Source organism: Corythoichthys intestinalis, chromosome 16 (genome assembly GCF_030265065.1).
Source record: "Corythoichthys intestinalis isolate RoL2023-P3 chromosome 16, ASM3026506v1, whole genome shotgun sequence".
Classification (NCBI taxonomy): Eukaryota; Metazoa; Chordata; class Actinopteri; order Syngnathiformes; family Syngnathidae; genus Corythoichthys; species Corythoichthys intestinalis.
In genome coordinates, this window is record NC_080410.1 from 35,640,964 (window position 1) to 35,663,964 (window position 23,001).

At 37.3% G+C, this 23,001-nt stretch overlaps 1 protein-coding gene across 1 annotated transcript in view; it reads right to left on the bottom strand.

Annotated features, from left to right (window-relative positions):
• Positions 1-19,580, bottom strand: part of LOC130904650 (SH3 and cysteine-rich domain-containing protein 2-like) — a 74,492-nt gene extending 54,912 nt beyond the window's left edge. Inside the window, exon 1 of the mRNA XM_057817560.1 lies at positions 19,287-19,580. Coding sequence (XP_057673543.1) covers positions 19,287-19,355 — 69 coding nt within the window. The 5' untranslated portion in view covers positions 19,356-19,580. The remainder of the gene's footprint in view (positions 1-19,286) is intronic.
• Positions 19,581-23,001: the final 3,421 nt, after the last annotated feature.

Consider the following 23,001-nt stretch of genomic DNA (forward strand, 5'->3'; position numbering starts at 1 on the left):
TTAATGTCTGACGGCTCGTGTTGCCTCATGATTCACGAAAAATATGCTTTGCTTTAGAATTTTAATGCATCCCAGGCTTTATTGCATCGAGATGCATTGCCGAATCGAACCAAATCGTGACCCTCTGAATCGAATTGTGGCCCTCTGAATCGTAATCTAATCGAATCGTGAGGGGAGTGCCGATGCATACCTCTATAAAATAGCACCATGCATGCACTTTGAGACGTTGTGAAAAAAATGAATGGGAAAAAAATTGCCTAACTTCAGCTTGAAATATTTACGTAAAATGAATTTCCTGTTTTTTTTTTTTTTGCTTTTAGCCAAGAATCTAGACTGTTTTACGTTCATATCTATAGAAATTCCAGGATTTAAGCATTTATCTACATGAATTTTCAACTTTTTGTTTTGTGATGGCTGCCATGTTGGATGTTGTATCCATGCACAATAGCGTAATTTTACATTCGAATAATCAGATCATTTTCGGCCAACTGCCCGTTTTTGGCAAGAAACTCGTAATTTAGATATTTCTGTGTCCATACAAAAACAAATACACTTTTACGTGTTTTATTTTATGTAACATTTCAATCTAAACACTGTCCAGATAGCCGGCGAACATGCTGAGGCAATAGTGACATCGGAATTCAACCTAAATAAGTTGTGATTGTATGTAGAAAAATGCAAAATTTGCTTTTGTTGAGTAAAATTAAGATGATTCTGCATGCTCTACTCAAGTAATTCGTTTCTGATGTAAAAGTTAAGTGATTAGATGTTGAAAACTTATGTCAAAATTGCAGTGAATAAAAAAAAATTGAATCCACTATTTAGGGCAAAAACATATACTGTATGTTATGTTAAATATTACTATTGATCTGGAAAATATAGGTGATTATCTCGGCATCTGATGATTTTTCTGAATCTAGCTTAAAATCTGAAAAATTTACAGCCATTTTAAGTTATGCCATACTTTAAAAAATAAAATTAGATTTTATTAGGGAACGACTTTTTTTTTTTTTAAATGCCGCTGCTCATGAAGACTCATACAGTGCCCTCCATAATTATTGGCGCCCCTGAAAAAGATGTGTTTTTAAGCTTCTAATATTTTTCTTTTTAATTCAAATAATATGGGACCTTAATGGAAAAAAGAGAAAAATCCAACCTTCAATTCAAATAATATGGGAACTTAATGGAAAAAAGAGAAAAATCCAACCTTCAATACAAGTGCATTCATTCAGTGGGGAAAAAATCCTACATAAGGAAACAATTATTTGACATCAAATAATGTGTGTCACAATTATTAGCACCCCTGGGGTTAATACTTTGTACAGCCCACCTAGAGTGTTTGTTGCCAAAAAGCTCATTCTTGGTCTCACACAAAAATACACACGGTCCCAGGCTGGGACCGTGTGCTTTGGTCAGATGAGACCAAGATTGAACTTTTTGGCAACAAACACTCTAAGTGGGTCTGGCGTGCCACGAAAGATGCGCATGCTGAAAAGCACCTCATACCCACTGTGAAGTATGGGGGTGGGTCAGTGATGCTATGGTGCCGTTTCGCTTCCAAAGGCCCTGGGAACCTTGTTAGGGCGCATGGCATCATGAATGCTTTGAAATACCAGGACATTTTAAATCAAAATCTGTTGCCCTCTGCCCGAAAGCTGAAGATGGGTCGTCACTCGGCCTTTCAGCAAGACAATGACCCTAAACATATGGCCAAATCTACACAGAAATGGTTCAACAGACACAAAATCAAGCTCCTCCCATGTCCATCTCAGTCCCCAGACCTTGTTTTGTTGGCAAAAGGGGGTTGTACAAAGTATTAACACCAGGGGTGCTAATAATTGGGAAACACATTATTTGATGTCAAATAATTTTTTCTTTATGTGGGATTTTTTTCCCCCACTGAATGAATGCACTTGTATTGAAGGTCTTTTTTTCCATTAAGGTCCCATATTATTTGAATTTTTAAAAAATATTAGAAGCTAAAAAACACATCTTTTTCAGGGGTGCCAATAATTATGGAGGGCCCTGTATATGCCTAAGGGAGGTGCTTGTTTTGGTTCAGGTCGCTAGCGGCTTTGGTTTTGAAAATATTTTAATTTAATTTAATTTAATTTAATTTAATCTAAAATAGGCCCCTATGGCTCGGCCCCGCGCCACGTTTTGCGTCAACTGATAATTGAAAGTAAATTCATAGACTTCACTAATTTTAGAAGTCATCTTTTAACATGGTGTCCACGTGTAAAAATAATTAGCTAACGATAGCACCACTATGTTCATAGCTAGCACAGGCATGTAATCATGTATTTCTTGTCATTTGTTGCTCTCCTCTTCTGTCTGCTCCCTTCCTTTCTGTCCCCCATACTCCCTTCCTGTTCATTGCTTTCTCCTAATAAATAAAGCATAATGGACAACAACAATGGGAGTACAGTGGTCCATCGCTGATTTTTTTTTTTTTTTCAATTAAAAAAAATAAATACAAATGAGCTGTCCTGATTCGATCACAGAGTCTTCCTCTCCCTCCTTCTGCTTTTCTTGGTCTGGCAGTGCACTGCAGTTGCTTATTAAAGTTAACGATGACTGACAGACGTTAAGGGATGCTTGGAAGCTGAAACTTTAAAGCGCTGCATGCGTCAATCATCGTTTACCTTGATGAACAGTTGCTGTGGCAACTCGTTGTGTGTACGTGAGCAGCTTGAGCAGATTTGAATGGACTCACTCAATGAAGCATTTAATAAAGACAAGCATTTTTCTACTTTATTCTTGTTTAAAAATAATTCGGTGGGACAGTAACCTGTTTAAAACATAATATAATATAATATATAAACATATGATAATTATTACATTTGAATTGCTTGAAAACTATTTATACTAGGGCTATACTAGGGCTGTCAAAATTATCGCATTAACGGGCGTTAATTAATTTTTTAAATTAATCACGTTAAAATATTTGACGCAATTAACGCATGCAATGAATGACCCGCTGGCATATTGCCTCAAACATTACAATGAGGCCGTTTATGGACATTAAGAGTGAAGAGAATGCGACCGGCCGCTTGGGGGCAGCGCCGTTCCATACTCATGTTATGTCTTCTAAACGTGGGAGAATTAGTAGTTGTGAGACGTTTATGCTGTATTCACAATGCAATGCAAATTGCTATTTGTGCTCCACACATATTTCGGTAAGTTTTCTTTCTTTTAGTGGCAATTATGTTTGTTTCTTGTTTTATTTTGGGTAAGATATGTACAGATACAGTGGGGAGAACAAGTATTTGATACACTGCCAATGGGAAAACCCATTAGCAGTGTATCAAATACTTGTTCTCCCCACTGTATATGTTATACAGTAAAGGCGAGTGGACACAGGCGTTCTTTGAACCGCGCCGTTTATTGGCATAAGCTTCTCCTTCACAACAAACATAAGTATCGTTTAGTGAAAGCACAACAAAAATAATATTCCTATCTCTCTCTCAAAAAAAAAAATGTTCACAAAAAGAAAAGCACTTCAGTCTATAGTAATGAGGCCCTAATCTGACACACAGTTAAACAACAATGCAAAATGAACTGGCATTCCATATCAAAATAGCTATGCAAAATACACGTAAAACTTTTCACTCTATTTTTATTATTGGTATTTTTATTCTTCTTATTATTATATTAACTCTACTTTTGATTGAAAATTTTACAAATTTTATTAAAATGAAAACATGAAGAGGGGTTTTAATATAAAATTACTATAACTTGTAACTATAACATTTATCGTTTAAGAACTACAAGTCTTTCTATCCGTGGATCACAAGAATGTTAATAATGCCATTTGTGGATTTATTGTTACAATAAACAAATACAGTACTGATGTACAGTATGTTGTATGTATACATCCGTCGTGTGTCTTATCTTTCCATTCCAACAATGATTTGCATAAAAATATGGCATATTTTAGAGATGGTTTGAATTGCGATTAATTGCGATTAATTACGATTAATTAATTTTTAAGCTGTAATTAACTCGATTAAAAATTATAATCGTTTGACAGCCCTAATCTATACATAAGTTTTTTTTAAATTATACTTTGGGAAAGAAAAGTGAAAAAAAAACATGTCTTATATGTATCTCTTTCCGATGCTAAATCTGAATAAATACAATAAACACACACACACACACACACACACACACACACATTTTTTTTTTTTTTTTTTTTGGTGTGGGGGTGCTACTTCACAGTTTTTAACTTATCGCGGCGGGTTCTGGTCCCCATTAAATGCGAAAAATGAGGGATCATTCTATAACAAACTCCCATGTGATACATTAAAACTGTTCAGACCATATGGACACTCATATTCCTATTCTCCATGTCCTAGCAGCTGGACGGGTAAAAAGAAAAGGAAAAAAACCCCGATGGTTTAATTATTCATTCTATCTTCTGTACTACTTATCCTCATGAGACCCTCGTGGGTGTATTGGAGCTTATCCCACCTCACTATGGCAGGAGGCAAGCTGGCAGCCAAATTAATTTTTTATGAATCAATTTCTTAGTTACATATTTTTCATTTTTCTTTCATATAAATAGTATTGAGTTCTGTAAATGGTTGGTAACCAGTTCAGGGTGTGCCCATAGTTAGTTAGGACAGGCCCCGGCACCCCCACGACATCCACAATAGATTAACCAGTACAGGAAGTTGTTCCGTCTCAAACTTTGGCAAATTTTTGACAGACAACCATTGCCAACTATTGAAAAGATCATATGCTCCCTGCTTGAAGACAAGCAAAGCAAGGGGCTATAAACAGCAGCGTGAGTCGCTCCAATTGTGCTCCAACAAAGGGATTGAAATCACAACAACGAGCGACGGGTCGTTCGCACGCTCACGTCCGCCATCCTTGGCAAGGCACCCGCGGCAGGAGAGAAAGAAAATAGAAAAGCCTCCGCCTTCTCTTGACGTCTGATAGTCATCTACAAAAAAAAAACGTGTCAACCGCGCCGCGGGTGGATTTGAGTGAGCAATCGTGACCACGATGACAATCCCTGCTATCCTTGTCTAATTAGACACCACATTTATATGGAATGCTCGGATAAGAGTGGCAAAAAGCTTCTTAGATACTTTCTTCCTCAAAGTCGAACAATGTGCGTGACCACCATTTCATAAAACTAGATGTTCCATTTTTTTCCAGGTCAGTAAATCAGAGTTGACAACCGGCAATTTGATCTTCAAGCACAAAAACATTTGGCAGCAGGCCTTGAGTTTTACACCTGCGGTCTTTCCAAATTCCAACAAAGACTGGTTCCAGAGATAAAAATGGGATCGATAACTACTAGGGGTGGGAACGTCATGATATGATACGATACGATTTGTGATACAAGGCTCACAATAACGATGATATCACGTTATGGGGTTACAGCAACTATCGATACAGGTAGTCCCTGGGTTGCATTGTAACCAACTTACGTGATTTTGACTTTGCGACGAGTCTCATCCGCCGTTTTGTCTCCAGTCTTATTTTTTTAAGTCACGTAAACAGTACCTTATTGTACCTCGCTCCTTTTTTTTTTTTTTTTTTTTTTTACTGGTGCATGATAATTATTGGTCCGAAAATTATCGGCCCGATAATAGGAATTATTACGTCATCCCGATAAATCCAATAACATTTATAATAGGACTGATAATATGTACTGTTCTGGCTTTACAGTTTCTAGTATAGGAAATCAGTTGACCATTTGCGGGCCATTGCTCCCACCTACTGGTCAGAATAATTCACTGCACCTATTTTTTTTTGTTACAGTAGTTTAGTTCAATCACTTACACATTGGGGTGTCTAGCGGGAGCGCTGACAGTCGTGAATGCTTTCTGTTACGTTTCCACCTCGGAAATATATGTAAGTATTTTATGTTTACTATAACATGTGGATGTGCAATATATGTTTACTTCTGTGGTGAAGGGTCATATGTACAGAACTTCATAAGTTGTGTTATAGAAGCCAGCCAATGCTTTAGTAGCTCAAGCTAGTGTGCAATGCTATACATATAATAGTTGTGTATACAAGTTTATTGTGCAGTTTGTTGTATATTGAGTATTGAATATGTGTATTTTTCTGTTGTACTTTCACAATATTAAGACAAGTGTCTTCCCATAAAAGCAAGGAAAGACCAAGCCTTGTGGTTTATGGAAGTGCATTCATTCATTCTTAGCTGGCTGTCGGGCAGTGCAGAAGTGAACCGCACTGTTTTGTTCATGTCATTATGAAAAATTTGATGAGATCAAAGGCAAATCTATGTTGAATCTACCACTAGTTTTTTTATTTATTTTTTTTTTTTTTTTAAACCTCCAGGTGTTCAAAAACGCAGATTATACATTTAAAAAATTATATATTTATTATCGGTTATCGATATCGGTATCGGCTTTGAGCAGCAGGAAGTTATCGATTTTGGTATCGGTTTCAAAAAATGGATATCGTGCACCCCTACTTTATTTTAATAATATGACTGTTCTGCGCCTTTGAGGAAATGTGTATTTGATTATGTTAACTTATGTTTTGTGATGCATGCCTTTATTTTGGCGCAAGAAGTGTAGAGCAGGTAGTTCTTTCGCACTCGAACAAGAAAATACACAAAGAAGAGCGCACCCATGAGGAAGAGTGCATTTGCTCCCACGAAGAAGTCGCGCAGCCGAGTGAGAGAGAGAGGGGAAAGATGACTGCTTAGCTTGCTGTCTAACTATAGGACTTAGCTACAATGTCTTGGCGAGGACAGGACAAACAATGACTCAGGGGCGTTGGGGGGGGGGGTCTGTGCCCACCCACGGACATGCTCTGCCCACCCAAAAAAAACTTGATGTAGTACTAACAGCAGTTTGTGTTGTTACCTTCTCTTTCACCGTAAAAAAAAATAAAAAATAAAAAAAATTAAATGAAATGATGGTTTTGTTCCTAGGGGGCGCTAAACACATTTACGAATATTAGATTTAAAAACAAAATTTTTTTTTTTACATTTTATTAAAGTTTTCACCTGGCTGTTGTATTAATTATGAACACTGTTGATGCTTTATTTAATCTGTAAAAAGACAGCTGTAGAGTGATGATGGTGTAAAATAAAAACATAATAAAGCTAACCGTCAATTTTAGCTCGGCAGTCATTGCTGGATAAAACACCAAGAAGCACTGGTGCCTAATGTGCTCCAATACAGCAGGTATCATATATTCATTTTGAACAATGCAAAACTGAACATTCAAAATCCTATCAGGGAAAACCGGTGTAATGTGGTCCAGTTTCTTTATATTAATGAGGATTCTGGCTGCAGCATTCTGTACTAGCTGCAGCTTCCTGACTGATTTTTTATCAAGACCTGTAAATATACCGTTGCAATAGTGCAATCTACTGAAAATGAATGCATGCATAACTTTTTCCATGTCTCATTAAGTCAGAAGCCCCTTAATTCTGGCTATATTTTTTAGGTGGTAATACACCAATTTAGTGACGGACTTTAGATAGCTATCAAATTTTAGGTCTGAATCAATAATTACGCCAATATTTCTGACTTGATTGGTAGCTGTAAGTGACATTGTGCTCAGGTGCCTGCTTATCGTTGGCCTTTCCATTTTTGGCCCAAAAATGATCACTTCTGTCTTCTCCACATTTAGCTGGAGAAAATTCTGGCAAATCCATTCATTGATTTGATGAATGCATTTACTCAGAGAGACTAAGGGACTATAATCATGTGGGGACACAGAAATGTAGAGTTGTGTCATCTGCATAGGTGTGATAGGAGATGTCATACTGTTCCATAATCTGAGCTAGAGGAAGCATATAGATGTTAAATAAGAGTGGTCCAAGAATTGACCCTTGAGGGACTCCACGTGTGAATTTGGTTTGTTCTGACTGATGGTTTCCGAATGACACAAAGAAATCCCTATCATATAAATAAGATGTGAACCACTGAAGAACCTGTAAATGCCCACAAGACTGGCTATGAATGCGTTGGTTTCAGGGCCATTGACGGCGCTGGATGTATAATTCAGTCTAAACGAACTGGATGTCTAGCGCCGTCAAATGCAGCCAATGAACTAACATAGGCACTATTCTAATGGCAGATTTTGGTAGCAACCTGTTGGTTCCCTTTATTAAAAAAACAAAACAAAAAAAACTATCAATTCTTGGTGGGAGCATATTGATAACCTTTTGGACTACAAAGAAAAAAACTATTAATTCGTGCCTCAGGGCTCTGTCCTGGGGCCGCTCCTCTTCATCATCTACATTCTCCCCCTCGGTTCCATCTTCCGCAAACACAACATTCACTTTCACTGTCACGCGGATGACACCCAGCTCTACATATCCTAAAAACCAACCGCCTCCCTCCCACATTCCTCCCTCACCCTCTGCTTAGATGTCATTAACTTTTGGTTCTCCTCCAACTTCCTCCTACTTAACAGCTCCAAAACAGAAGTCCTCTTAGTTGGAACCACCGCAACGCTCTCTAATGTCCATAAGTTCTCTATTACCATCAACAATTTACCGATCTCTCCTTCGTCTCAGGTTAAGAGTCTGGGTGTCATCCTCGACAACACACTTTCCTTCCGGGCACATACCAACAGCATCACCAGATCAGCCCATTTCCACTTTCGCAACATTTCTCGCCTCCTCCCTTCTCTCACCCACCATACCGCTTCCACCCTGGTCTGTAATCTAATAACCTCCCGGCTCGATTATTGCAACTCACTGCTCTTCGGTCTCCCTAACAAGTCCCTCCAGAAACTGCAGCTCCTCCAGAACTCAGTAGCACGCCTCATCACTCGAACCCCCGCAACACACCACATCACCCCAATCCTCCGTCAACTTCACTGGCTTCCCGTCAAACAAAGAATCAACTACAAGATCCTCATCATCACCTTCAAAATACTCCATGCCCTGGCCCCTCCCTACCTTTGCGATCTTCTCCGTCTAAACAATCCAACCCGTTCACGTCGCGCTACCATTATTCTTCCCCTCTCCGTCCCCCGTGTCCGCCTCTCCACCTTTGGTTCCAGAGCTTTTAGTCATTGCGCCCCCCAGCTCTGGAACTCCCTACCTCCTGATCTTCACAGCATATCTACCCTATCACTTTTCAAATCTAGACTGAAAACACACCTGTTCACTCTTTCTTACCCACCATAACCCCTAGCTCTGTTATATTTTTACTTCTTTTTATTGTGCTTTTAATTTTTTATCGTTTTAATACCTTTTTATCGTACTGTGATTCCATGTCTCTTGTGAAGCGTCTTTGTGTGTTTTGAAAAGCGCTTATTATTCATTCTTGGTGGGAGCATATTGATAACCTTCTGGACTACAAAGTATCGCAATATATCACCTTTTCGATGTATTGTAACACCCCTAATAACTGTATAGAACAGGAAATGGAACTTATTGGAAAATAAGGAGGCAGTGTAAGGCGACTGACTGTAATAAGGGAGAAAGACTCTGAATGGAGTGTACCTTCCATGAGAATCAATAGAAATGTGAGTCAGAAAGGCTCAAAGAGTATGAGGATGAACGCTCGTGATGCAGACCAGTGGCTTGTCAGTGAATATCAGCAGATGGTGAGCTACAAAAGCTGTTCCAAGTCATTTGGAAGCCTGTAGACATTTGTGCTAACCACGACCATGAAACTATTAATATGCTCTCCAGATACTGAATAGAATTTTTAAATAGTATTTTACACAGTAAATCAGTTTTAAGTAGGGGCACGCCCCTTCTACCTTAGGCTTGATTCTTTTCTTTGAAAAATCTTTAATTATCCATTGGGGTGGGCTGTGATAAGAAAGCTTGTCACTTTCCAATCATAATTAGGAAAATCATTACTGCACATCTCTGAAATATTGAGGGATTGTTAAAAAGGACTCCTTTTTAACTTAAGATGAAAATAAGAAAAGACTCGATTATCTAATGCATGTAAGCGATCATACTAAGATAATACTGTATCTAGTGTTAAAGAGTGATTTTTCTCTTTCCCGGAAAAATGCTTGACAATCTTAAGCAATAAATGGTTCGACTCGCGGCTGTCTCAGAATATCCTGAGAGATGACCCTGTGACGGGAGGTGTGTTAAGAGCAATTTTACTGTGCTGATCAGCTGAAAAATGGCTTGACAATCATTAACCTTTTCAATATTAACGACTGCAAATTATTGTGTAGTGTCCAACTCATACTGATTGATAATCAAGTTGATTTGTGTGTACGGACTCGTATTTTGAAATTCATGCTTTTATTTTTGATACAAGCACCAGAAAACCAGAGGTTTTGGGACCTGTGATGTGTTAAAAAACTTAACAATTAGTGTCAAACCCTTCAAAGTATACCCATTGGAAGCTGGAATTACATCACTAAATCCTTGATGATGTATTCCCATTTGAATAGCTCTAGTTATCACAGAAGCGAACAAAGTATCACTATCTGACTTAATGAGGTGTCCAGTTGCATATGTGGGTTATGGGAAAAAGAAAAAAAAAAAAAACGATAATGTGGAGGGCTTTAAATTGAAAGAGCAGAAGAAAGTCTCTCAGAATCATTTTTACCACATCAAAATAACAGAAGAAAAAAATCTCTTTACTAAAAGTATTTTAAAAGATACAAGTTTTTGATTAGAAATAGATGTAAAAGCAAGTAAACTGAAAACAAAACTGATGTGATGATATACTTTTTAATTCACAAGTGATGGAAAGACATTTGTGTCAAGAGCGTAAGTTTGCATAGGAACGGTAGAGACATAACACTAGCAAATTTTCAGAATGCTCAAATTGTCCCCACCAACATTTAACCAACCTTATTTGTATTATACAATGGGTTCAGTTACCATATAGACCCTACCCACCTACGTCACAAAACCACGTGCTCGCTGTATGGTTCCGCCCACTTGTCCGTCATTTTGACTCTGTATTAGCATTGTTTTCAATTGATGGCGGAATTTAAAATGCATTTCATGGAAGACCCGGTGCTTTCTGATGCCGCAAACTCACTGGATCTGTTGCATAAAAGGCGTTATGAGGAAAAGCTTCGTTCTATACAGTCGCCAGATCCATATTTGATGCCCAAATCGATGTTTTTCGACCCACTGTCTTCGCCCTGTCTGCCTGACATCTGCTACGCAGATATTTACAATTATCTTGTCCACACTAAATCAGCCTATTCTCACGAAAATATGAAAAACTTCAAGAGCTTGGAGGCTTATAAATACTTCGTTGCTGGTTGGGTGAAACAGGTCCTTGTCCACGAAAATTCGGCAGGAATCTATCTTGTGCTTGGAAAGGTGAGTTACGAAATTTTCAATTCAAAATCTTTTGTTATTGCTAACATCCACTGTCAAGTCTAATGTATTTCATGTCGTTTGTCAATGGAGTTAAGGCTTTTAATGTTTATATGGTTTAGCGATAGCACTCTCACTACATACACACGTGTATGTTGTCGGCGATTAGCCTAGCAATGATCTTAATTGTGGTTATTTGTCAGCCCCGTAGACGAGGCCAGTTTCTTTCACTTGGTACCAGCTAAATATTATTCAAAAAATAACGATGGTGGAAGAAAGGGAAGTCACAAACATCTTGAATTTGAAACTATGTCGTATTACGTCGTATGTTGTCGGCGATTAGCCTCGCAATGATCTTAATTGTGGTTATTTGTCAGCCCAAAACCCTCTAAGTATATTTTAAATGCATCTTACCGGATATAAAATGATTACTACATAGTCTGTGGTGATTTTTTGGTGCCCAGTTTTCACGTCGAATTGCAGCCGTCCATTTCGCTCTCTTTGGATCCCTCGGAATACGGTAAAACTTCAAGTCTCTCCTTCCATCTTCTCTGTTAGTGCAACCAACAGCCACACACGCCTTCACCATTTTGATTATTAATGTTAAGGAGCAGAAAAACACGCCGTAAATAGGAGAAATGTACGTAGCCGTAACAGGTTAACACTATGTTTGACGGACAAGTGGGCGGTACCATTCAGGAGAGCGGAGTTGTGACGTCACGTGGGTAGGGTCTATATAGGTAATTTAGATTGTCTACCCATATGTTGTAAGGATAGAATCCACCCTACCATTATTAAGTGAATTATTTTTAATGTGTTCAGACTTGCATTTACCCCTTTTCACTTGCTGAATGTGCCGGTCCAACCCCCCCCAAACGCATGTTTGATTGGCCGATGACTTGACCCACCACAGCCACATCACACACGCTCACACTCACACAGCCACGACAGAAATACGTTATTGTTGAGAAGATGCCACATCCTCCGCCCCCTTCGAAGAGGAGGGATATTAGAAGTTTTTTTTTGGGCCAGCAGCAGCCACTATATTTTATCTGTGCTTCTGTCTGTTTTTGCTCTTACTCTTTTATTCTTAGTCTTTTTATTTTTTATCAGTAATGTGCACTTTGAGATTTGTTTTTCAAATGTAAAGTGCGTTATAAATAAAATGTATTATTTTTACTATAAGTAATGCAAATATAAGGGCTGTCAAAATTATCGCGTTTACGGGCGGTAATTAATTTTTTAAAATTAATCACGTTGAAATATTTGACGCAATTAACGCACATGCCCCACTCAAACAGATTAAAATGACAGCACAGTGTTTTTTGGAGTTTTGTCGCCCTCTGCTGGCGCTTGGGTGCGACTGATTTTATGGGCTTCAGCACCCATGAGCACTGTGTAATTATTGACATCAACAATGGCGGGCTACTAGTTTATTTTTTGATTGAACATTTTACAAATTTTATTAAAACGAAAACATTAAGAGGGGTTTTAATATAAAAATTTCTATAACTTGTACTAACATTTATCTTTTAAGAACTACAAGTCTTTCTATCCATGGATCGCTTTTACAGAATGTTAATGTTAATGCCACCTTGTTGATTTATTGTTATAATAAACAAATACAGTACTTACTGTATGTACCGTATGTCTAATGTATATCTCCATCTTGTGTCTTATCTTTCCATTCCAACAATAATTTACAGAAAAAAATGGCATATTTTATAGATGGTTTAAATTGCGATTAATTACGATAATTAATTAATTAATTTTTAAAGCCTTAATTAACTCGATTAAAAAATTTTATCGTTTGACAGCCCTAGTAAATATACATCCATGTTGTGAAGGTGCTTCATATGTTGCTCACACAACATAATTAACTATGCACACATAAATGGTGCTGTATAACCTCATATGTTGCTTACACAACACAACATACACACAATAATAATTACCCAGATAGCAGCCAGACAGTGAAAAGATGTTGGATCAACATTCCACTGTCGATCTTATATCGTTGAATCAACGTCACTTTTGCACCCTCAAATAATGTTGCTTGAACATTGAAATCGTTACAAAACCTAAATGTCATTTTGATTAATAACAATATCGGAACAACGCTGAATCATTGTTATGTGTTTGACCAAAATGCCCGCTCATCCATAATTCAATGACTTTTCTATCATATTTCCCGGTCAGTCATAAATCAACTATTTGTCAAGATTAGTTCATCAACTATAAAACAATGTTAACCCAGTCATCGCCTGACATATCATAGAACAACGTTGTTTCAACGTTAGAGATGGGCGATACCAATGATTTTGGATTCGATCCGATACCAAGTAATACCAAGGCCAAATATTGCGATCCCGATCCGATATCGATACCGGAAGTTCATATTCTATATATACATATACAGTATATATTAGTGATGCACGATAATACATTTTTCAACCGATACCGATAACCGATAATTTCCTCCTCATTCCTACCGATAACCGATAATGTCAAGCCGATAATTTATTAAAAGATTTATGTAAAATTTTAAACAAAAGAAAATATTACTGTGCAAAAATATAATTTATTGCTCTTTTTTTTTCAACATAAAATATGAACAAGTCGTCAATTCCAACATCTAAATAATGACATTGTCTGACATTGTGTAATGGTAAACTTTTGGCAACAATTACTTTCAGAGTAAATACCTAAGTTGCACAAAAATGCCTTTAAAAGTAAGCCATTCCTAACATAACATTAATACACTGCAAAACACACTTCCTTAAAACTAGTCAGTTTTAAGTGTAAATCTATTGGAAATAAGTGAAATTATCTGCCAGCGCTTCAGGTGTATTTCTCAGATTTCTAGCTAGCTGAAAATAATCTTAACAGCCTTATTTTAAGCAATACATTATTATACTTAATCCTAAAAAAAACTTGGAAGAAGAAAAGATTTTGAATATTTGTGGCTACAGAATATTATTGATATTTCATTACAACAGGAATGTGCATATTTAAATTAATAAGTGTTAATAAGTGCCAATAAGTTTAGATGATCTACTGTGACTAATTGAGCAGACAAATAAATTAATTTGAAAAGTGATTGCTAATGTTATATGCTTTGTTGCACACTGTGATAATGATTAACTCAAAAGAGCGAGATGTCTTGTACCCATTCTGCAGCGCTTTGTTTACATTTGCTGCACTCACGACACCTGCTTAACAGCAGCTAAACTGATACACGGCAGTACTATTTGGACGGAGTTGGAGCTCGCATCTCCGTGCGTGTTGTTTTGTGCCTGAGTTTTGTTAAGCCGAAAATAAAGGCAGCATTACAAAGTCATCTGACCGCTCGTCATTTTACATACTGAATGCATTATTGACGGGCTGACTTTGTTTTCTCCATGTTTAAATTATCATCTAACCACTGTGCAGTCATGATAAGCTTGCTTACTGGACATCACTTTTCCAAATGTAGTGGTGAAAATGTGATTGGCATGTTTTTCATGAAGAATGGTGGTCGTATAAACTGCATTATTTTTTATCCAGGGCTTTGGCTCTCGGTTCATTTCGGTTAAAAAAAAAATCGTGTCTCGTCTCGGCGGCGGCTACGTTCGTACCGGATAATCCGCCTGCACCGGCCGGTTTGCCGCGGCGTATTTGGGGCCTGGCTCTGCTCACACGCCGTGAGGGAACGCTCAAGAAACCGGGGTGTTCGCCGGAGGTCCTGAAGCTGGGGAACCGGGCTGCCTGCCGGACCGGCCAGAGCGGCGGGCTCCGTCGGAAGACGGCTACTAGCCGACTATCGGTCTCCAGTCGTGCCGGTGTTTAGCCTTAGATGCGAGTTTACCACCCGCCTTAGGCTGCTTTCCCAAACAATCCGACTCTGTATCGTCACAAGCCCCTAGTTTAACTTAGTGTTTACAATAGCTTTAGCATTCCCGCTAGCAGCAGCAGCCTGGTATTCGTTCCAAAAATCTTTGTGATGCAGTTTTAAATGGATGCTGGGTTAGTGGTTTTGAATGAGGACGCTTTCTTTCGGCCTCATGGAACTTCTGCGGTGCATGTTTCGCAAATAGCGAGAGCGTCGTTTTTTCAGTAACAGCCGCCATAATATTCAACTATTTCTTGTCGTGTAACTCCGCCTCCTCAACCCCTCCTCCCTCAGGGGCTTCAGAGAGGGGAGGGGTTGAGGAGGCGGCGTGCTGAATTCTTCGGTTGTGCACATTTGGAGGCTAAATCAAGTATATAATTATCGGATTGCATTATCGGTTGAATTTTTTATTATCTGGATTATCTGTGTGACGTCATAATTGCCATTATCGGCCGATAATTATCGGCCACCGATATTATCGTGTATCTTTAGTATATATATGTATATATACACATATATATATATATATATATATATAAAACAACCCTGCAGTGTTCTCAGCCATTCTGATGATATCTAATGTACAACTACATCAAGCACTCAAAAACTATTAAGTCTCTTTGTGTCAAATATGCTTTGCAATGGAAAACTGCTGCTTTTAATAACGAGCAAAGCAGTTTCCCTCAAACTCACAAACCAATCCATCAACAACAAACTCTGATTAGTCAGTCTCACTCTTTAACCATGACCCTTAAATTCATATGCACAGAACATTTCCCTGCTACACGTTGTATTTGACCAAATTTTAATCTACCTAAATTAAATATTTTTGATCTAATTAAAGAACGAATTAATAGTAGCATGTTACTGCCCTCAAATGGTAGATCACTAAAAATAAATCCAATAATCAATAGTCACTTGCCGTTTTTGAATTTTATTTTACTAACACAATTTTCAAACAGATTTTAAAATAAAAAAAATAATAATAAAATAAATAAATTCTAAAAAACAGATCTTGAAATAATTGAAACAGACCTTTAACAAAATAAAAATAAGTAGCAACAAAACATAAGAAGTCAAGCATTTAATTGTTTGTAACATAAAAAAATATGGTAAAACATTTCATGAAAAAATAAAAATATGAAACATAAATTCACAAGAAATAATAATAAATGAATAAGAAATAATAATAAGGTTACCATAATTTTCGCACTATAAGGCGCACCTGACTATAAGCCGCCACCCACCAAATTTGGCACGAAAACTGCATTTTTTCATAGATAAGACGCACTGGACTATAAGATGCAGCTGTCCTCAGTGTATTATGGGATATTTACACCAAAAGATATTAACCGGTAACACTATTTGACAGCGGCATCATATGACTCTTGTGAGACCAAATGAATCACCATGAAGCTTTGAACCAATTGGCTGCAAAGCTTTATTGCTTCAAGACACTTTATATGGCCATCACTGCTCCTTTGGGGTAGTCAGTCAACCACTGCTGCCATCTGCTGTCAACAATGTTGTTGTCCAACATGCCTCCTAGCATGCATTGCAGCGCTATAGATGTAAATAACAATCAAAATTCATGTTCTGTGGTAATTATTTTTTCAGTTACTGTTCCGCTTGTTTCATTAACTGCTAGTTATAGTATTTGGTAACACTTTATTTGACAGTGGTGACATAAGACTGTCATTAGACAATCATAATTATGACATGAAACTGTTATGAGCATTAATGAATGGTTATAACAGATGTCATAGTGTGTTATCCGGCAAATTATTTCAGTTTTGATTGGATGTAAAAGATCCAAGCTGGACATAAATGGGATTAGTGACATAATTTGCTGGATGACACTTAATGACAAAAGCATTTAGTAATGCCCATGATAGTGTCATGTCATAATTATGACAGTCTTATGACGCCGCTGTCAAATGAAGTGTTACCTATTAACCCAAATAAATCAACAAATAAGCCGCACTGGACTATAAGCCTCATGATTTAAAATGAAGAAAAAAAGTAGCGGCTTATAGTCCGAAAATTACGGTAAGTAAGAAATTAGGCGTGAGAGGGGCGGAGGAAAAGCATGCTGTTCGACACAGGATAGGGACGTGAATGGGGGCGGGAGCACACGCCGGCGCACTGCTTACGTGCGTGTAGAATGCAAAAGGGAAAAGTAGTACAAAAAGTGTGCACAAAAATATACCCAAAAATTGACAAAGAAAATATAATATATTAATTCCAGATATCGATACTTTTGCTTGGGGATCGATACCTAAAATTTAACGCACTGGATCAAAATATCGATATTTTGGTATCGATCCGCCCATCCCTATTCAACGTCACTGGACGTCGAAAATTGCAATGTCAACCATACTGATAATTTTGATGGAAAAGCAATGATTATTCAACGTCTTTCTGCTATCTGGGTAACTATGTACATTTAAAATAAAATAATAATAATAAAAAAGGAGCAACACATGTTAAAGGAATAAAAAAAAATGTTCACAATCAACATAATGAGCACTCCTAATTTAGCTTATGAAATAATTAGGTTCATATTTGTGAAAACTGTAGCTCTGACCTCTGCTCACCCAATCTGTTTGGTCTTATTAATTCCCCGTCCCCACCAAATAGTGTACATGCAGGTTGTGCTGTTATATTGTCTCTATTAATGTTGTGACCAAACCGACACTGAAAAATTATAACTGGTGGATTTACTTGATAAAATCATTGTATCAATTAGCACTTACTTCTATTAAGTAAATTAAGTAAGTGCAAATTGTTTCAATGATTATTTATTTATTAGTGTCCATCGTTTTGTGTACATAAACTCATGAATCATTTGTGTTTTGTATACGGCGGAAAACACAGACAAGACTGAAAAAGCAGTTTCTGCTCTTGCACTCCTCTTTAAAAGAAACTGCTGTATTTTAAGCCAAAACAACTTTTGTGTTTGATAGAACAATATGTCTATATGCTGCCATAGCAGATTCATGGCGCATGAAGCCCCCGAACTATTTTTAATTTGTCCGTTTTACCCTGGAAACCCCCGTTTACAGACGTCGCGCAACCGCTTGTTTCAACCCTGCCGTAAAACGAAGGATATCAATTATATTTATTATTCAAAACGTCTGTTATTTTTAGCTTAGAATCATTAATCGATGTCTAATATTTCATTTAAAAAATAAAAATAAAAAAATAAAATAATTTTTTTTTAATTATTCACGTGCATATTTTAAACTTTTAAACAAATTACGTCACAATGAAAAAAAATGGCGTCTGTAAAAAAGTCACGGATATCTACCTCATAACTCTCGCTTAATTGTATTTTTTGGTGTTACTATCGCATTTTCTCCAATATGTTAGATGATAAATAATTGATCCAAACAATGAAAAATTGGGGAAAAAAACATTTAAAAGGGTAAATATATGAAAACGAACATCTCAACCACTCCTTGATGTCTGCAATTTCTGCATCGCGACCCTTGTTATATTACCATGTTTTACCCATAAAATCCCCCAAAATCCAGCTGTGGCCATTCACAGCTGTGCCTTGACACTCAGTGATACATGCTACATGGAGTTTTTGGATCACAACAAGGTACAAGTACGCGATAATATCTCCTTAAAGTCATGGCATCTGTAATTCTGCTTTCGTGTGCTTTCGCCTCCAGATCGGGTTTTGCTGTTATTTATTTTTTTAATCTCCTCCTGTTCAAAAATGTTCTTCCCCCAGAAAATTGAGATTTTAAGCTTTCCAAAAATGTATCACACATGCATATCGGACAATTTTGAAATTTGGCCAAATTGGGAGTCTCAGATCAGGAACTTCAAGTCACCTGAGTGTTTTCCGCCATACCCATGTTAAAAAACGCATAAGCGCAGTTTGCAGCGTGCGTAACGAGGCCACATCCACTTAAAAATGTACTACACAAACCTGTGATGCCATCGAATCAGTGACTTCTTACACATTTAAGGAACAGGTGGAAAACACAGAACATGACAGGTGGAAAAAATAAAAAACTCTAAGACGTCGGACTATAGTTTGGATATACTTTTCTTTTTATTATTCTACTGCAGATGTACAGTTACTGGCGATTCCAAATTTAGCTGTTCAGTGTTATTTGTGTGTGTTAATTCATTTACCTTGGACGGCAAGTGCTGGCTGGTCAGTTGGATCTGAGATTCGCTCTCCATCTCATTGATCTCATTCATGGATAACTTGATTAGAAGGGAGGAAAAAAGCACGCAAAAATATGAGAAAACACACGTTGAGGTGGGTCAAGTATGGCCCACGAGGGAATTTCACGCCACGCGCGGATGACAAGTCGAGTCGCGCATTACCCAAACCTTCCCATACAAAGCTGAAAAAATGTCACTTTGGTGCGTCCCAGCCAAAAAATCGAATACTATAATGTCTCGTATTCTGCAGTGATGATAAGAGGTGCACGCGCATTTTTGGTACACGAGTGTAAAAACCTGCTCGAGTGCACGCGGAGCACGCCCACTCGTGCGTGCAGGGCGCGCCATTGGCCAGCGCTCTTACAACCGCGCCACGAAACGTCCACGCAGCAAACACAGAAAACGTCACGCTCACGCGTCATTTGGTTTCCTCGTTTTTAAACAAGAATTGCACATCATCACAGTACCGTAAGGTACAAGTAGATCAATGATTCAGTCTTCCAAGTATTAATAAGCTTAGACAAATATATGAGCACAGTAGGTGCAGCAAAACATTTAGGCAGACAAGTTAGTCACATGCACATTGTCTTTGAGCCTTTTTTGCAGTTGAGGCATAAGCGGACTTTAAGGGGGGGACAGGCCTCCCCTGGTGGCCTTTCATATATATATTAGGGCTGTCAAAATTATCGCGTTAACGGGCAATAAATTTGTTTTAAAATTAATCACGTTAAAATATTTGAAGCAATTAACGCACATGTCCCGCTCAGACAGATTTAAATGACAGTAGAGTGAAATGCCCACTTCTTAATTGTGTTTTATGGAGTTTTGCCGCCCTCTGCTGGCGCTTGGGTGCGACTGACAACAATGGCGGGCTACTAGTTTATTTTTTGATTAAAAATTTTACAAATTTTATTAAAACGAAAACATTAAGAGGGATTTTAATACAAAATTTCTTGTAGTAACATTTGTCTTTTATGAACTACAAGTCTTTCTATCCATGGATCACTTTAACAGAATGGTAATAATGTTAATGCCATCTTGTTGCTTTATTGTTATAATAAACAAATACAGTCCTTATGTACCGTATGTTGAATGTATATATCCATCTTGTGTCTTATCTTTCCATTCCAACAATTTATTTTACAGAATATATATATAATTAACAGATAAATATAGCATATTTTATAAATGGTTTGAATTGAGATTAATTGCGATTAATTACGATTAATTAATTTTTAAGCTGTAATTAACTCGATTAAAATTTTTTAATCGTTTGACAGCCCTAATATACATATATATGTATGTATAAATTGTAAAGTAATAAAAACTGCAACAAAAATGAATGAAATGAACAAAAAAATATATTTTTATAATGGGTCAAAATTATTCTTTGAACAGATCATGTGACTAGCAACTTAGACGGTCATTTGCTTTGCATATAGTTTTCAACAAAAAAATAAAATTAGGGGAGAGCAATTTTTACAAAAAGGATTGCTTCAATCCAAGAAAGCTTTTTCAATGAAAAATTAAGTCATCAAATGCAAATTTTTCAATCTCAAATATTTTTACGCATTCAAAAACTTTTTCCATGATTGAAATTTTTCTTTTTTTGATTGAAGTGATTTTTTTTAATGAAAATATATATTTTTTGAAGCGACTTATTTTTGATTGAATAATAAAGACAAAAATGTCCTAGCCAAAATGTAGCCTAAACACAAATCAATCAAAAAAGTTGCTTCAATCAAAAAAGACTTGACTTCAATCAAAAAAGAAAAAAAAAAATCAAAGAAAAATAGCTTTCACATGCTTTTTTGAGTTTCAAATGTATTTTTGCATTCACTCACTTTTTTTTTTTATTGAAGCAACTTTTTTGGGGGTTGAAAATATATATTTTGATTAAAGCAACATTTTTTTCTATTGAAGCAACTTTTTTGGGGGGGGATTGAATAATAAAGACACAAATCTACCTCCATATGGCTCCGCCCAGGGCATACAATTTTTGACTGGGGTAACTACATTGGCACGACACCGGCCGGCGTATATTCAATGTATGACAATCTTGGCAAAAAGTATTGCCTAAGCAGCCTGATTTAGAATTCCCCTCAAGAATGATGGGAAACAAAAAACTTTTATTGTCAACTTATTATTATAAATATTCTAAAAAGTTTAATTTTATTGATGACACTGCGTTTCGGGGTCCTCAACATGTTGTGCCCCCCCTGCCCCAAAAGTCAAACTCCGCCTATGGGTTGAGGGGTTTGCGTTCCCCCAGTGCTTCCAATTAAAATGGATTGGATGTTTGTCGCCGTCAATGGCTGCAAAATGAGTTCAAGTTTGAATAGGGTTGATTTGTTCGGAGCGCAGCCACATCCTGTTTATAAGCGCAGAATCAACGCAACACGTTTAAAGCATCTACCACAAGCCCAATCCTATTTTTTAAAAAGTTGTTTATCCGTCACCGACTCCTGGGATGCACTCCTATTGATCACCATCAACCCCTCCTCCTTTGAAAAGAAGCAGCTGAAGCAATAAGGTTTTGGACACGTAGAGCCAATAAAAAAAAGATGTAAAAATCAGCAGCGTCGTTTTGATCTTCAGAAAGGGTAGATTTGTGTTGGCATTCACTCTTTGACTTAGAAAAACACTATAGTCTCTATAAACGCAAATATTTGAAAAATTGATCAAGGTTTTGAAGTTTTTACAATGGCAAGCACATGTGTAGCCCATCGCATCTTGTGACCAAACTAGCTGACTGTGTGTCATTGTGTCAAAGCCATATCTGTACTGGTCCGACTTAAAATAATCGTCTTTTTTTTCCCCAAACATAAATGTTCAAAATTGAAGACATCAAACATTCGTCATATGGTTCCTTTATTGTGTCTTAAAAATACACAACTTAGGCAATAATTTCAGAAGGCTTTGATATTTGCCAACCATAAATTGGCAGAAAATGCTTTGGTCCATTTTAAGCTCCAATTCGGTTAAAAACATCACCAGAATATGTCAAACCAATAAAAGTGGCTCCTTTCATTCCCTTCAAATAACAATGACAGTCTCAACATGGTGGGTCATACTACTTGTATACATTACAGGTCTTTCTAAAAAAATTAGCATATTGTGATAAAGTTCCTTATTTTCTGTAATGTACTGATAAACATTAGACTTCCATATATTTTAGATTCATTACACAGAACTGAAATAGTTCAAGCGTTTTATTGTTTTAATATTGATAATTTTGGCAAAAAAGTCAAGAAAAACCAAAAATCCCTATCTCAAAAAATTAGCATATCATGAAGAGGTACTCTAAAGAAGCTACAAACCTAATCATCTGAAGAAACGAATTAACTCAAAACCTCTGCGAAAGATTCCTGAAGTTTTAAAAACTCCCAGCCTGGTTCATTACTCAAAACCGCAATCATGGGCAAGACTGCCGACCTGACTGCTGTCCAGAAGGCCATCATTGACACCCTCAAGCAAGAGGCTAAGACACAGAAAGCAATTTCTGAGCGAATAGGCTGTTCCCAGAGTGCTGTATCAAGGCACCTTAGCGGGAAGTCTGTGGGAAAGAAAAAGTGTGGCAGGAAACGCTGCACAACCAGAAGAAGTGACCGCACGCTGAGAAAGACTGTGGAGAAGGGCCGGTTCCAGACCTTGGGGAACCTGCAGAAACAGTGGACTG